Source organism: Leuciscus leuciscus, assembly GCF_965113295.1.
Source record: "Leuciscus leuciscus genome assembly, chromosome: 16".
NCBI classification, from domain to species: Eukaryota; Metazoa; Chordata; class Actinopteri; order Cypriniformes; family Leuciscidae; genus Leuciscus; species Leuciscus leuciscus.
In genome coordinates this window covers 9,162,324-9,177,032 of record NC_138740.1, presented here as the reverse complement: position 1 = coordinate 9,177,032, position 14,709 = coordinate 9,162,324, and the positions used below count along the sequence as shown (strand labels likewise).

The following is a 14,709-nucleotide window of genomic DNA, read 5'->3' as shown; positions in this document are numbered from 1 at the left end:
AGCACCACTTAAAAAAAAAATATATATATCCTTTTTGCATATTTATATTCATGCATATTAAACTAAGATAGCAAAAATTATTTTAACATTTTTTTTTCTGTAATTTACAGTCAAAATCCGAAGGTTCGCAGCAGTATGTCAACAAGGTAAGTTGATCAAATTTTGCCAGCCAGCATTGAAGTATTTTTTGACAATTTTGAGAGAGAGAGAGAGAGAGAGAGAGAGAGAGAGAGAGAGAGAGAGAGAGAGAGAGAGAGAGAGAGAGAGAGAGAGAGAGAGAGAGAGAGAGAGAGAGAGACTCCACTCATTATGCTACATTAACAAATTATCACTAATGCTTTTCCTCAGCATGTTTTACTCAGGAACAGTTCCACTAAATATGAAAATGCAGTCATCATTTACTCACCAAACCAGCATCTGTATAACTTTCTTTGTTCAGTAGAAAACAAATTAAGATATTTTGGCAAATATTTACGCTGCTACAGTATTTGTATGGAATAAAAAACATACAGTAACAAAGGGCTGTTCTTTCTAGTGCTTCACTGTGTGCATTTGTTGCACAAAGATAAAACATCTTTTGTGTTCACACATTGGAAAGACATGTTGTGTAAATGATGACACAATTGCCATTTTTTGCTGAATTGTTACAGTAAACATGAAACTCTCAAGCATGTTTTACTGTGTTTATGTCTATTTCTTTATGCTGACTTCCTCTTAAAGTCTCTTGTGAAAGTTCGAAGCATCTGCTATACAGCTGTAACATAAACGTTGGTGCTGGGATGCGTGTGTGTGTTTGTCACAGCCCAGCTTCACCCAGTCCCACTTCACCGCGCTCCCCCTCGTGGCCGATGTTCTCTGCCCCCTCCAGCCCCCAGCTGGCCTCCAGCCCCTCCAGTGAATCCTCCCCCCTCAGGTGTGTGTCCTGCTCTGGCCTGCTTAGACCACTATCTATAGCGGTTTTCTAATTGTCTGTGTTAAGCTTCAGCTTTGCAAATTCACACCTTTCCCCTCAAGTCTGAGCGTATACACAAACTCCACTAATATTAGTTTTTAGTGCTATATTTGATTTTTTATTTAGAAAAAAACAATCAAATTTTAAAAACCATTTATCGGTTATTAGCTATAACATGAAAATAATTATTAACATCAGCCCATATTTTCATATAGGGGCATCCCTATTATATGTTAATAGAATGATTCCCTATTTATCCCTCCCTATTTAATGTTGCACAGAATGATTACTGCATTGTTGTTCTATAGTATTTACAGTACATAAATGACTACACCTCCTCTGAAAGTGAATAAAGTCAGCAATCATTCTTTATGTAGAAGACATATTAGGGTTCCTTGAAGATAAAATGTTCCAGCAAATCTGCTTGATCAGATTGTATTATCAAAGGGATAAAATGTTGTGTTGCAAAAATGAGTACACCGTCCTAAGAGTTACAAAATAAAATAAAATAAATATTTTCTTTTGCAAGTTCAAAGCAATTTATTTATCAACGCGAGTATGTTGAACCAAAATATTTTAATACAAGCAATTTCTCAACAATAAAAATTGTTATATAGACTGTTGAATCCACTTGGGATATACTTGTCAAAATTGTTGTATTTCTTTTCACAAAAGAGGACAATGGTACAAGAGGATTCCCTAAGCATGTGTGAAAATATAGTTAAAGAAACAGAAACTCAAAAAGAATGGACTTGTGACAAAGTCCCTGAAGCTCTTGTGACAAAGTCCCCCTCAAGCTTTAATTTTTTTGATGAGTGATTTTTTGCTAAGAAAAGAGCTGGAGAAATGCCAGCAAGTTTTGCCGACAAAAGCTGTGAGAAGAGTGATGCAATGTGCAGAAGTGAAATGCATTGTTTCCCTTTCGAGGGAACTCAATGCTGCGTAAGAATGTTGATGCTATGGGAACGCTTCTGCTACTTCAGCCAGAAGTACGTTCTATGGTTTCTTTCGGACTGAGTGAGGCCCCGGTGTTAGCTGTATCAGAGTAGGCTATATCCCAAAAAAAAAACAAAAAAACAGTCTTGCTTTATTAGACTCCCTTCAGAGAGACTGGGGGTTGATGTGATCACAGCCGAAGCCTTCCCAGAGGCAGACAGATCTGAGGACTTTCATCCTCTCGAAGGAAGGCTTCAGGCAAGAGGTCCTGACATCAGAGGGCTCAGGGTGTCGTGGACAGGCTCCTCCGAAGTGGCCCACTCCAGGGTTAAGTGTGACCATTTTTTCTCAGTGCCCTCGGGAGACCGGTCTGCCAACCATCCCACTTCAGGTGTCCTGGGGCGCAGCGGTCTCCAGCAAACTTCTTGCCCAGTCTTTGCCCGGGTATGTTGTGAAACTGGGGTGATCGCACCCTCTGGGGAGGGTATTGGGAAAGTATTTTCGGTCGTTCTGTACCGGTTTCAGGGTATACCCAGCTTATTACCAGAGGTCAGTCTCGAGAGGCTAATACCCTTAGTAGACTATCCGGCAGCATGGAAACTTCTGCAAAATGTCTAATTGGGTTATGCAAATTGTAGAAAAGGGTACAAAATTCAGTTCGGTTTTCATCCACCACGCTTAAATGGAGTACTGTCCACTGTGGCCAGCTCTGAGCAGACTCGAGTGTTAGAACACTCTCTTTTTTGGTGAAAGAAGCCATAGAGCGTGTTCCCTTTTCCCGAAAGTGACAGGTCCTCTACAGCCAGTACTTCATAGTTCTGAAGAAGGATGGGGATCTGCTTCATCTGAACCGCACTCAGCGGAAATGTATTGTCTCTCAAATCAAGCCCAATGACTGGTTTGTGACAATAGATTTTTAGGACGCTTCCTCATTTCCATCCTTCCTTAACATAGGAAGTTCCTCAGGTTCACTTTCAGGGGCAAAACTTACCAATAAGGGGTACTTCTGTTTGCCTAGCCTTGTCACCTCACACCTTCACAAAGAGCATGGATGTAGCTCTGGCTGCGTTGCGACTCCAGGGCATTTGTGTGCTCAATTACATCGACGACTGGCTGATCCAAGCTCAGTTCAAGGAAATGGAGATTTGGCATTGAGATATTGTCCTCACTCACATGAGGTGTTTGGAGTTAAGACTGAACTGAACTCCAAGAAGAGTGTGCTTTCTCCACTACAGTTAACCACTTTTCTAGGGGTGATTTGGGATGTGGGATGCCTACTATGCAGGCACATCTGTCTCCTGCTCTTATCGAGTCAATACTTACAGCCGTAGACAAAATCAGGCTTGGCCAAGCTGTTAACGACAGACACTTCCCTCATGGGCTGGGTTGCGGTCCTAGATGGCTGCTCAATTCAGGGTCTGTGGAGAGGTCTTCATCTTTCATCAAACATAAATAGCTTGGAGATTATGACTGTATTTCTATACTTCCTCCCAGATCTCAGACGCTACCATGTCCTTGTCCATTCAAACAACATCAGTAGTCTCATACACAAATCACCAGGAAGGTCTGCGTTTGCACACTCTCTATGCAGATTGCCGCAACAGATCCTCCTCTGGGCCCAGGGCAAGCTGATCTCGGTGAGGGCAGTTTACATCCCATGGCACCTAAATCAAGGACTCCACCCAGAAAAAGGTTCAGCCAGGCAGAAATGGACTTGTTCTCATCAGAAGAAATGGCACACTGTCTGCCCTGGTTCTCCCTCACGCGAATCCAGCTCTGTTGGGGTTGGATGCCATGTTTCAGACTTGGCTGAGGCTATGTCTGTACTCATTTCCCCCAATCGATCTGCTCCCGGGAGTTCTAGAGTGGTTTTGCAGGACGGGGTTTGTCTGTTAATAGTAGCCCCATTCTGGCCGTCCCAAGTTTGGTTCTTGGACCTGATGTCTCTCCTGGACGGCTCTCCATGGGAGATTCCCGTCAGGAGGGATCTTCTGTCTCAAGTAGGAGGCAATATTTATCACCACAGTCTGGAAATATGGAATCTGTGGGTTTGGCCCCTGAGGGGGATCAACTCTTGGAACTCTGGTCTCTCAAACGAGGTTGTGGAGACCATCCTTAACTCTAGAGCTCCCTCCAGGAGGAAACTTCATGCATTTAAGTGGTGACTCTTCACTTTATGGTGCAGAGAGCATCATTTGGACACAGTCAACTGCCCGGTTGGTTCAGTGCTGGGGTTCCCTCAGGATTGCATTTCTGCTGGGTTAACACCCTTCACATTGAAGGTGCTGTTTACCACACCTGTCGGAGTTGAGTCTTTGGAGGGACAAATTAGTGTCTCATTTCCTACATGGTACTGTATGGCTGAGGTCTGCATGTTATGCAAGAGTTCCGGCCTGGGACTTGGCCGTAGTACTATGGCACCCTTTGAGCCTTTAGAGTCAGCTGCAGAGAAATTTGTGACTCTTAAGATGGCATTCTTACTTGCAATTACCTTGTTTAAAGGAGTAGGAGATCTGCAGACCCTGTCTGTTGCCTCCTCCTGCTTAAGGCCCCGATATACTCAAGGCAAAGTTCTTTTACGTTCTTCGTTTTTAGGTAAAATTAAGGTTGAAATACATGAGCAGCGATATACATTTAGCGAACATGTAAATATGTGTTGTGCTCTTTCCTCTCGGTAACATATCCGAGCATATATTTTGTTGATATACACAACAAAATTGAGAAAACAGCAAGCATTTTTTTTAGTAACGCATAAGAAAATAATCTGATCATAGAAATGTGGATATGTTTGCACAAGCTCTGCAATTCAGCACTTCTAGTACTCACGTCACGTTTGTATATAGCACTTTATAAAATAGATTGCTTAAAATCCAGTAGCTTTAGCATATTAAACATAAAAAAACAGTGTCAGTGTCTTGTTTCATCAGAAGTACAACTTAATTTTCTACAATTAAGCAGCTCCTCCAGCGTGTTCATGTTTTGACTCACGGACGTCTGATCGCAACAGACTTATGAGGATAAATAAATGAACTGGAAAAGATTATCCCAAATTTACTAAAACGTTTTGAACACCTCAAACTGATGATTGTGGTGTCAGTCTCCACAGTGAAGTTCGGTGATAGTAAAGTTCTTATATAGGGATGAATGTGGGGGAGTTGTGCCTAATAAATAGTGTCATGAATTCACGCACCATTGTGTGATGCAATTCAAAATCTAGAACCTAACCCTAACCTAACCTGTAGTTCAAAATCTAGAAACAGAAGATGCAACTCTCTCCTTATTCCTTGCATTGCTGGGCACTTTTTCAACATGACAATGACTCAATACATACTCCCAAGGTGAAAATCCTAGTAGTGAAGTGAAGTGAAGGCCAAGTATGGTAATCCATACTCAGAATTTGTCCTCTGCATCAAACATCAGGGTACTCCTTCACAAGTTCAACAGAATAGATGTGACAGTTTTTCATAAACTTGTACACTCAATGCCAAGAAGGGTCAGAGAAGTATACTTAGTTATGGAGGACATACTACATACTAGAATACTACACGATTGTTGAATTTAATCAAGGATGTACTTATTTTTGCAACCCTTAATTTATGCACAATGCTCCTTTTCTTATTTAACAGATATTAATGATCTTTTTCTTTTTTCTATTAATTCAGTATTGTACCTGTCAAAAGTTTGGAAACATTAAAATCTTGTTATATTTTTGAAAGAAGTCTCTTCTGCTCACCAAGTCTGTATTTATTTAATAAAAAATACAGTAAAAACAGTAATATTCTGAAATATTATTACAATTTAATAACGACAGATGCTGGCGAGACCATGACTTTAGTGCTATTAGACTTGAGCTAAGCTTTTGACTTCGTAGATCATAGGATTCTTTTATCTCGGCTGGAACGTTCGATTAGTATCTCAGGTACGGTACTCAAATGGTTCCAGTCTTTCTTATCTAACAGAAGTTTTTCTGTTAGGTTAGGCACTTAATCATCCTCTGCGACTCACCTTAATTGTGGGGTACCCCAGGGATCGATTCTGGCACCCCTACTATTCTCATTGTACATGCTACCCCTAGGATCAATTATGAGTAGATTTGATGTGTCGTACCATTGTTATGCGGATGACACCCTACTCTGCATACCTATAAAACATAAAGATAACTCTGCATATAAGAGATTACAAGACTTGTAGTCTTCATAAACTCAAGCTGTGGCTCACTAACAATTTCATGTTGCTTAATGGTGATAAAACCCAAATTATCCAATTTGGTCCAAATGAGCTCTCTGACAGAAATTCTATCGATCTAGGCACCCTCACACCACACCTTACCTCCGACGTTAAAAACTTAGATTTTATCTCGACAGTAGTCTTAAATTGAACAAACAAATCAATGCCACAAGTCAGCATCAGTTTTTACCACATACGCCGGTTAGCCAAAGTCAAACCATTTTTAAACAGGGATAGCTTTGAAACCGTTATTCACTTACGCTTTTATTTCAACACGACTCAACTACTGTAACTCATTATATGTCGGGTTACCTCTCTCTTCCATCTTTCGTCTCCAAATGGTCCAAAACGAGATCACATCACCCCAATCCTACATTATCTGCATTGGTTACCAGTCCGATACAGAATCGATTTTAAAATGTTATTATTCGTTTATAAATCTCTCAGCAACCAAGCCCCCCAAATACCTTTCTGACTTAATTGTCACTCATAACCCATTCAGATCACTTAGATCAAGAGATGAACATCTCTTGTCTGTTCCACAATCTCGCTTACAACGCAGGGGAGATTGAGCTTTCGCAGTGGTCGGCCCTAAGCTGTGGAACAACCTACCACTACATGTGAAAACAGCTTCCACATTAGCCGAATTTAAATCCATGCTAAAAATTCCTATCTCTTGTGCTTTTAATTACCGTAACTTTTATTTTGTTTCTTGCTTCTTGTTTCTTTTTTTCTTTATTCATGCTTTTTGTTTTTTTCTCTTACTTCCTGTACAGAACTTTGGCCAACCAAAGTTAAAAATAATTCAAATAATTAAAGATTTTAATAAATTACATTTTTTCATGTGATCAAAAGCTGAATTTTCAGCATCATTACTCCAGTCTTCAGTGTCACATGATCCTTCAGAAATCATTCTAATATGATTTGATACTCAAGAAACATTTATTAATATTTGTATAATTATTATCAATTTTGAAAACAGTTTTTGCTGCTTAACATATTTGTGAAAACAAGGACATTCAAACATTTGTAGTAAGATTAAAAAGATAAGTTAATAATTCTATTCATCAAGGATGCATTAAATTGTTCAAAGGTGACAGTAACGAACATTTAATATGATACAAAATATTTATATTTAATAAATGCTTTAATAAATTTAATAAATCAGTTTAATAAATACAAATAAATGCTGTTTATTGAACTTTGTATTCATCAAAGAATCCTGAAAAAAAGTATCAGCATATCCACAAAAATGTTAAGCAGCACAACTCTTTTCAACATTGATAATAATAACAATTCACGAGTTCACACTTACATATAATTTGAGGGGGTAAAGTTTAATGCGTATTTGGCGTGCTGTCCGGGGGGAGGGCTCCGAGCTCGGAGTTCGGCCCGAACCCAGAGTACTCCCCCCCTTATGTAAGTGCTTAGGACTAGAAGCGTGGAGAAGGGGTGGTGGAGGGATGCTGCTAAATCTGCTGTCAATGGAATGAGGTGAGACTGCTGAGTGTATATACACCTCTCACCATTGATTGCTGAGTGCTCTCCACTTGTGTTAATTATCTGAACGTGCTCCTCCCGAACTTTGTTAATAAAACATCATTAATAATAAATGTTTCTTGAGCAGCAAAGCAGTATATTACAATGATCTCTGAAGGATCATGTGACACTGAAGACTGGAGTAATGATGCTGAAAATTCTGTTTTGCCATCAGAATAATACATTATATTATATTTTATTTTGTTTTTATTTCTAACAATGTTTTGCAATATTTGTAATAAATAATATTACTGTTTTTACTGTATTTTTAATTAAATAAATGCAGCCGTGGTGAGCATAAGAGACTTCTTTCCAAAAAAAAAAAAAAATAATTCTAAACTTTTTACAATTGCTGTATATGTTTAATACATTTCAATGTTGTCATCTCTCCATGAGTTGTAATAGTGAAAATGTAAATATCTTTACGTTCCGAGGGGTGTATTCTTTTATGAGTCCTGTACATGGTATCCCAAGGTACTTCAAAGATTAAAATGGTCCTTTAAAACATGTAAAATAATAATAATCATAATATAACATTGCCATGGCAACATTATGAACAACCCATAATAATATCATGGTACTTTGTTTTTTAAAACACATTATATATATATATATAGCCCCCTTAAACATGCATACATTTGGAGCTATTTCAGCTTGAAGTCTGCAAACTTAATAATGCCTTTGAATTGTCTTCATGTATTTTTCTGAGCAGATACTGATATCATGCATTTAATTCAATTGAAATGTTGAATTCATTAACAGCCCTAACAAACGTTCTTTTCTTTTCCAGTACTCCGCTCCGAAAAGCACGTGCACTATACGCCTGCAAGGCTGAACATGACTCTGAGCTGTCCTTTATCGCAGGGACCATATTCGACAATGGTACGTCTCCATTTTTAAACCTCAGTATCTGTACTATATTTGGTCAGTTAGGAAGGTCTGAGCCTTGAGCGTTGGGCGTAGGAGCAGCAAATCGATAGATCTTAGATGTTCCACCTCCTGCCCCTCAACAGGTATCAGAGATACCGGACCTTCCACGGTTTGACATTTGACACCGTGGAGCAGTAGATTAGATTAGTGTTTAATGAAACCTCAGGCGTGCTCTACTGCAAGATTCAATAGAGGCTTCAAATTCTCCAGATAATTTTTGGGGGGGATAGTCAACTTCTATTAGAACTCAGGGATGAGTCGATGGTATTTTTGGTGGTAAGCAACAGATGCCGCACATAGAGCTTAACTTGAATCTGGAACACTTATTCCTTTGGCACTGTGGAAATAAGAGGATAACTAGAGGATAAAGTTGTCAATGCGACCCAAAAACAGTCTTCTTTTTGCATTTGTGTCTCATAGTTCATCGGTCAAGAGAGCCAGGCTGGCTGGAGGGCACCTTGGATGGGAAGACGGGGTTAATTCCGGAGAACTACGTGGAGTTCGTTTAGAGGCTTTTGGTTGGAGTCTTTGCCGATGCAAAAGAACTGGCCTTCGACAGAAAAGCCACATTACCATGCCTGAGCGTGTCTGTCCAATGTAATGGGTTTTTGGCAACTGTGGCATTTCACTAGCGCATCATTGCCCCACATATCCCACAGTGCACTGCAGCTGTTTAAAAAAGGGAACGGGGAAGACAAAAAAAAAAACCCTGGGACCAAATTGTTGCTGCCGCTTCGGCCACAATCAAGAAACTCTTCCTTAGATTTTCAAACAGGGCTTATCATGAATAATTTTTTGAAATATATATATAAATATGTGAGCACTTCCTGGTTCTCCATGATGTAATATGTGTGCTGTTTCTATGCAGTCTGGGGCTTTTTGAATGTGTTTTGTGTCTTTCAGGTCCTCGTAACTGTTTTGTTTAGAACTACTAAGAGATAACTGTTAATTACGGGGGGGAACTATTGCACTCTTTTGTATATCAGGAAGCAATTAAAAAAAAAAAATTTGAATTTCATTTTTTCTCCTTTCTTAGCATGTAAGTGGAAAAGCGTAAATTATTTCTTAATGTGAATTAACGTCATGTAAACCACTCTTATTTAAGCATTATCTCCGATGAGATTTGTGTTCTTTTGGAGTGAATTAACATTGTAAATAAGTGACAATTGATAAGGTATAATTTTTTTTTTTGTAAAATGTGAATGATATATATTTTTATTGTAGCACACTAACTTAATTTTTTTGATAGCCCAAATGATCTTTTTACATACAAAAAAATCATGTACAATTTTATGAGCCTTAATATTCTTTAGACTATTGAATAAATAAAAAATATGGTTCAGTTGTTTTGATTTTTTTCCGTTCAATAAAAATGTTCAATAAATCTTCATTTAAATTCAAATTGATGTCGATTTTTATTTTTATTTTATTTTTGTTAGAAATTGCTTGGTTTAATCGGAATACAACTGGTTCAAAAGAAATATTGTACAGGTCTTTTTTTGTTGTTTTTTAAACGACAATCGGTTTCTGAAGTTTGCGGACCAGACATAGGATTGAGAAGAAAATAAACCAGCACGTCCAAGTGTAGATCTGTGTCAAAATACAATGGGGAGAAATAGCAAATTAGCACATTGATTTCACAGTATAAAAAACACACAGACCTCCTCTGAACACATTTTATCCAACATTTAATCAAATATGTGTAATGATCGACATTGACTACAGGAGAGGTGTAATTCACAAATCATACAAAACAATTTTTCAAACAAACAGACATTGGATTACTTTTACATATAACTGAAATGCAAAAAAAAAGAAAAAAAAGACTTTAATGAAAGCCATATACCAGTGAAATATGATTTGCCCTTAATCTTTAAAGATAGTATTTGCATGAATTTTTTTTTTTTACAAAATATACTATGTCAAGCCAGTATTAGGGTAGTGCAAATTCTCAGGCTCTGATACATTACTTTTACACACAGCTTTATTTATATATATATATATATGTATTTTTTATAAATTTTTTACTATTTAATTTTACAGCATCATGTATGAGACCAAAGCCTAAATCTTTATAAAAGAAATAGAAAAGGATAAAATAAAGTACTAGAGTTGGGTAGTAAGTGCTACTGTAAAATGTAACTGCTTTAAATATTTCTTTTTCTCTCTCTCTCTTTTTTTTATTTTATTTTTTTTAAATCTGCGTTGCTTTGGTCACTCTGTTGCACTATACAAGCTATACTCGCAACCCCCGACTTCTAACTTTAAGCTGTCATTCTTTAAAACAGTGATTACTCATATATTCCCTATAGATTTATAGAATTTACATTTACATATAACATCTGCAATACAGTTCTTGACACAAAAAAGATAGCAATACAACTTTATGTATTAAAATTTTGTTGTAAAATGATGTGTTTATCAAAGTGTATCTGTGTAATTATATTTTCGTTTTAGTTACTTTTAAAAATGATCAATGATTACCAAACAAAAAAAATATTTTTTTAGACACTTTTTTTTTTTCTGAATTCATACAACCTCTGGTTTATGGCTCACAAACTCCCTTTGCAAGGCCTATTGTGAAACAATTAGAAAATGCGTCATCTCACAAACCTAGCGAGGAATTTGTAAAAAAATAGTCTCGTAAAATACGCTAAAATATGTGATTGGGATTTTTACCACGTACATTTCGATTTCATGTCATATTAATGAAGCTGTTGGAAATGAGCGTTAAACAAACAGTGGCTTGGTAACACACACCAGATTCTGTGACATACGCCAGGTGACGACAATCGGCTGCATTACTGGAAATGAACCTTTAACCCTCTGCTCACCATGAGAGTTTTAATACTGTACATGGCCATAGTGGCTGGATCTGGTCAAATGACCAAATCTAGTTGTATTGTTTTAAAATAACATTGTTAGTTCAATCTTTGAATGTTCAGTTGTCTTATACACTCAAACAGTGGGAATTCCAGAAATGTGCAGGATACTCAAATGCAACATGTATCTTAAAAAAAGGAAATATTTCACCCAAATTTTTTTATTCTGTCACTATTTACTCACCATCGTGCCGTTTCTGACCCCGGCACTTTTCAATACAACAGTTCATAGAGACAGAAAAATAACAGCATGAGTTTGGAACGACATGATGACGAGTAAATGATGACAGACTAATAACCATTTTTCATTTTTGAGTGAATTATTCCTCTCGGCTAGTAATGAAGCTTAGCTGCTGCAGAGCGGAGTAACACACGTAACAACGGGCAAACACATATACTCGAGCACGAGAACAACAAATGCTCCTTTTGTTCTGATGTTACCAAAAACAAAAAGTGGGTCAAAACTTGTGGGCCTCATGTGGGTTACCAGATTCAGAATATGCAGAGAATATTCCACGAACATTTCAAATCAAAATGGTTTCCAAGGATGACAGAAAATTAAATGCATGAACAAATAATCCGAGGTGTCCGAGACACACAAAGAAACGCACAAAGACATGAACAGACCACAGTCGAGAGGAGGGGAATGCTGGGATATGCTAATCTGAATATGGCCAGAATGGACAGGAATTTGACAAAATAACCCTGAATTATCCACTGATTCCAGGACTTTACCAAGTGCTGATGCTCATTTATTTTACGTGAACCTGAGCTAATAATTAACATAAAAACTAAATTAATTTAATAATCAATTTCAGTTAGATAAAAAGTGCACCCAAAGAAAAAGACTTAGCACTTTGTCAGTGCTATTTTAGTATAATTGAAATACTATTATGTATTTCCATTGTAGTAAAATAAGTTATTTTTTAATATCTTATTTAAAATATCAACAACAACAAAAAAAATCTCACCCTCATGTTATTCCTGTATGAATTGCTTATTTCTGTGGAACACCGATTATTAGTATTTGTTTTGTTTTTTTATAATGGAACCGACAAAGATTCATGAGTGAATGATTCAAATTCACGACTGAATGATTTGTTTATGAATCTGACTAATCTGGTCCTCATCGAAGTGGTACATCTTCAGTGAATAAAGACTTAAATGTAGCCTTTAAACCTGAAACGCACATCATGAGTGGTATATGAGCCACTCTAACAATACATTTATGGCGCTTTAGTGTATTTTTTGAAGCTTGAAAGCTCCAGCCACCATTCATTGCAGCTGAATTGAAAACCGCGACCAGGAAATGATTTAGAATTTCTCCTTTTGTGTTCCATGGAGTAAAGAAAGGCATACAAGTTTGGAACAACACGAGGGCGAGTAAACGATGGAAGAATTTTCATTTTTGGGTGAACTATTTAAAAAAAACAAAGAAACAACTTAGTATTTGCTGCCAGTCATGGAACAGATCTTGATTTGAGTTGAATTATCATATGGCATTTCCACGGTGCTGCATACATAACTGTTTTGGAACTTCGATGAGATTGAAAAACAAAAAACAAAAAAAAGGGTCTCATGTTTCATGGGCTTTTGAGCACCTCAGAGGACCGTTAAGCTGTCACCCTACAGAGAACCATCGAGGCAGGCTTAGACAAGAAAACAGACGTGACGTGACGAATGGGAGTCGTCGACATAAAGTGTGGATGCCAAGTCATTGCGTTAGCCTGAGAAATGTCTGAAATTGATTCGCAAAGCGCAAAAAAGGCACATTTCCCTTTTTTTTGATATACCTTTGTAAACATTTCAGCAGTGTACATGCAAAAAAAGAGAAAATATCACTAAAATACGTCTTTCTGAAAGTCATATTCCGTCTGTACTAGCCGAGTACATGACTCTGCTTTGTCCTTTGTCCTGCTCCTCTCTCCTCTGAGAATCAAGCAGAATTCATCCTCAATTCATTCAGGATGTTTGGGGGCAATCGGGCAGGTTGGACTGGCGCTGGTAAGGGAAGGGTGGCGTTAAGGCATTGTTATGATCTAAGGCAGTCATTTCTGATGGAACAGAAGAGGCTTGACACTCCCGTCTTTAAATTTTGGTAGCTGATGGCTGATGATCTCTGCCAACATCTCAGGAAACTCCACGCTCAGAGATTTATTCACAAACGTGTAGAAACAGAAGTCGAGAAGCCCCTCCACCATCTGTGGACAGAAGTAGCATTTCAGTAGAGCTTTTACAAACAATGCAACAGCATGTGTCCTCAAAAATATGTTGTTTTGCTTGTTTTCTTCTTTTTTTTCTGTTGCACCAAATCAAGTCATGTGGTGCAACCGACATTACATTAAACATTAAATAGTAGCATAGGGAGGACAACTGCAGACCCTCATGACTGTCTGTCAAGGTCAATAAGTCTTAAAATTTCAGATACTTTACATTTTATATGATATTGTTATTCATGTTTTGGTTTGTTTAGGTAGTAAAATGCCATGTGGTACAACCTCCAAGTTAATTAATCTAATTCATAATATGTGTATATATTCCCTAATATTATGCATAATATTCCCAGGGAAAGCAAGAACGGACAAGAATGCAAATGTGTACCTTGAAATGCAATGTAAGTTGCTTTGGATAAAAGCGTCTGCCAAATGCATAAATGTAAATGTAAAAGTAAATGTGTAAAAAGTGTATACATTCACAAGTAGTGGTTGAACGATATATCGCCAAGGCTGACGACGTGTTTGTCTGTTGGGCCATTACGTAAGCGGGACTTTATTTTGATAGCACTGAGAACCGTCTTCTGTGGTTTACTGTCTTTGTTGAACAGTTCTGTCTAATAATAAAAAGGCGAACACTATAATACTTTTTAAAGTATTCTCGGCATTCAGTTTCCCCGGAGGCGCATTGCTTGTCGGTTGAGTCATGTAAGGTGGCGTGCAAATTTCAGATAATCACAGCACTGTTGTTTTGTTCCTGAATGAATCTTCAGGAACATCTGAAAGTTGCAGACAGGTGTGTTTGAGCAGTGCCAGAACTATACTCTGTAGGAAGGAAGCTCTCTAGGGACACAGTTGGAATTAAAAATTTCCTGATCATTTACTCAACCCCACGTCATCCAAAATGTTCATGTCTTTCTTTTTTCAGTCGAAAAGAAATGAAGGTTTTTGTGGAAAACATTCCAGGAATTTTCTCCATATAGTGGACTACGGGACAACGGGAACCGACGGTTTGGAGGTCCAAATTGCA

The 14,709-nt window shown here is 37.7% G+C and overlaps 2 protein-coding genes across 10 annotated transcripts in view; one reads left to right on the top strand and one right to left on the bottom strand.

The window, feature by feature from the left end:
- Positions 1 to 10,489, top strand: part of LOC309477828 (rho GTPase-activating protein 26-like) — a 113,572-nt gene extending 103,083 nt beyond the window's left edge. For 4 of the 7 annotated variants that reach the window (XM_082141269.1, XM_082141268.1, XM_082141271.1 and 1 more), the window contains 4 exons: positions 111 to 146; positions 803 to 913; positions 8,445 to 8,536; positions 9,005 to 10,489. In XM_082141269.1, the coding sequence (XP_081997395.1) occupies positions 111 to 146; positions 803 to 913; positions 8,445 to 8,536; positions 9,005 to 9,093 (328 nt within the window). In that variant the 3' untranslated portion in view covers positions 9,094 to 10,489. Of the gene's footprint in view, positions 1 to 110; positions 181 to 263; positions 297 to 802; positions 914 to 8,444; positions 8,537 to 9,004 lie in introns of those variants that run through there. The other 3 variants (XM_082141272.1, XM_082141274.1, XM_082141273.1) reach the window with 3 other exon arrangements.
- The window catches only part of LOC309477830 (glucocorticoid receptor-like), a 76,397-nt gene continuing 71,075 nt past the window's right edge, over positions 9,388 to 14,709 (bottom strand). For all 3 annotated transcript variants that reach the window (XM_082141277.1, XM_082141278.1, XM_082141276.1), the window contains one exon: positions 9,388 to 13,667. In XM_082141277.1, the coding sequence (XP_081997403.1) occupies positions 13,515 to 13,667 (153 nt within the window). In that variant the 3' untranslated portion in view covers positions 9,388 to 13,514. The remainder of the gene's footprint in view (positions 13,668 to 14,709) is intronic.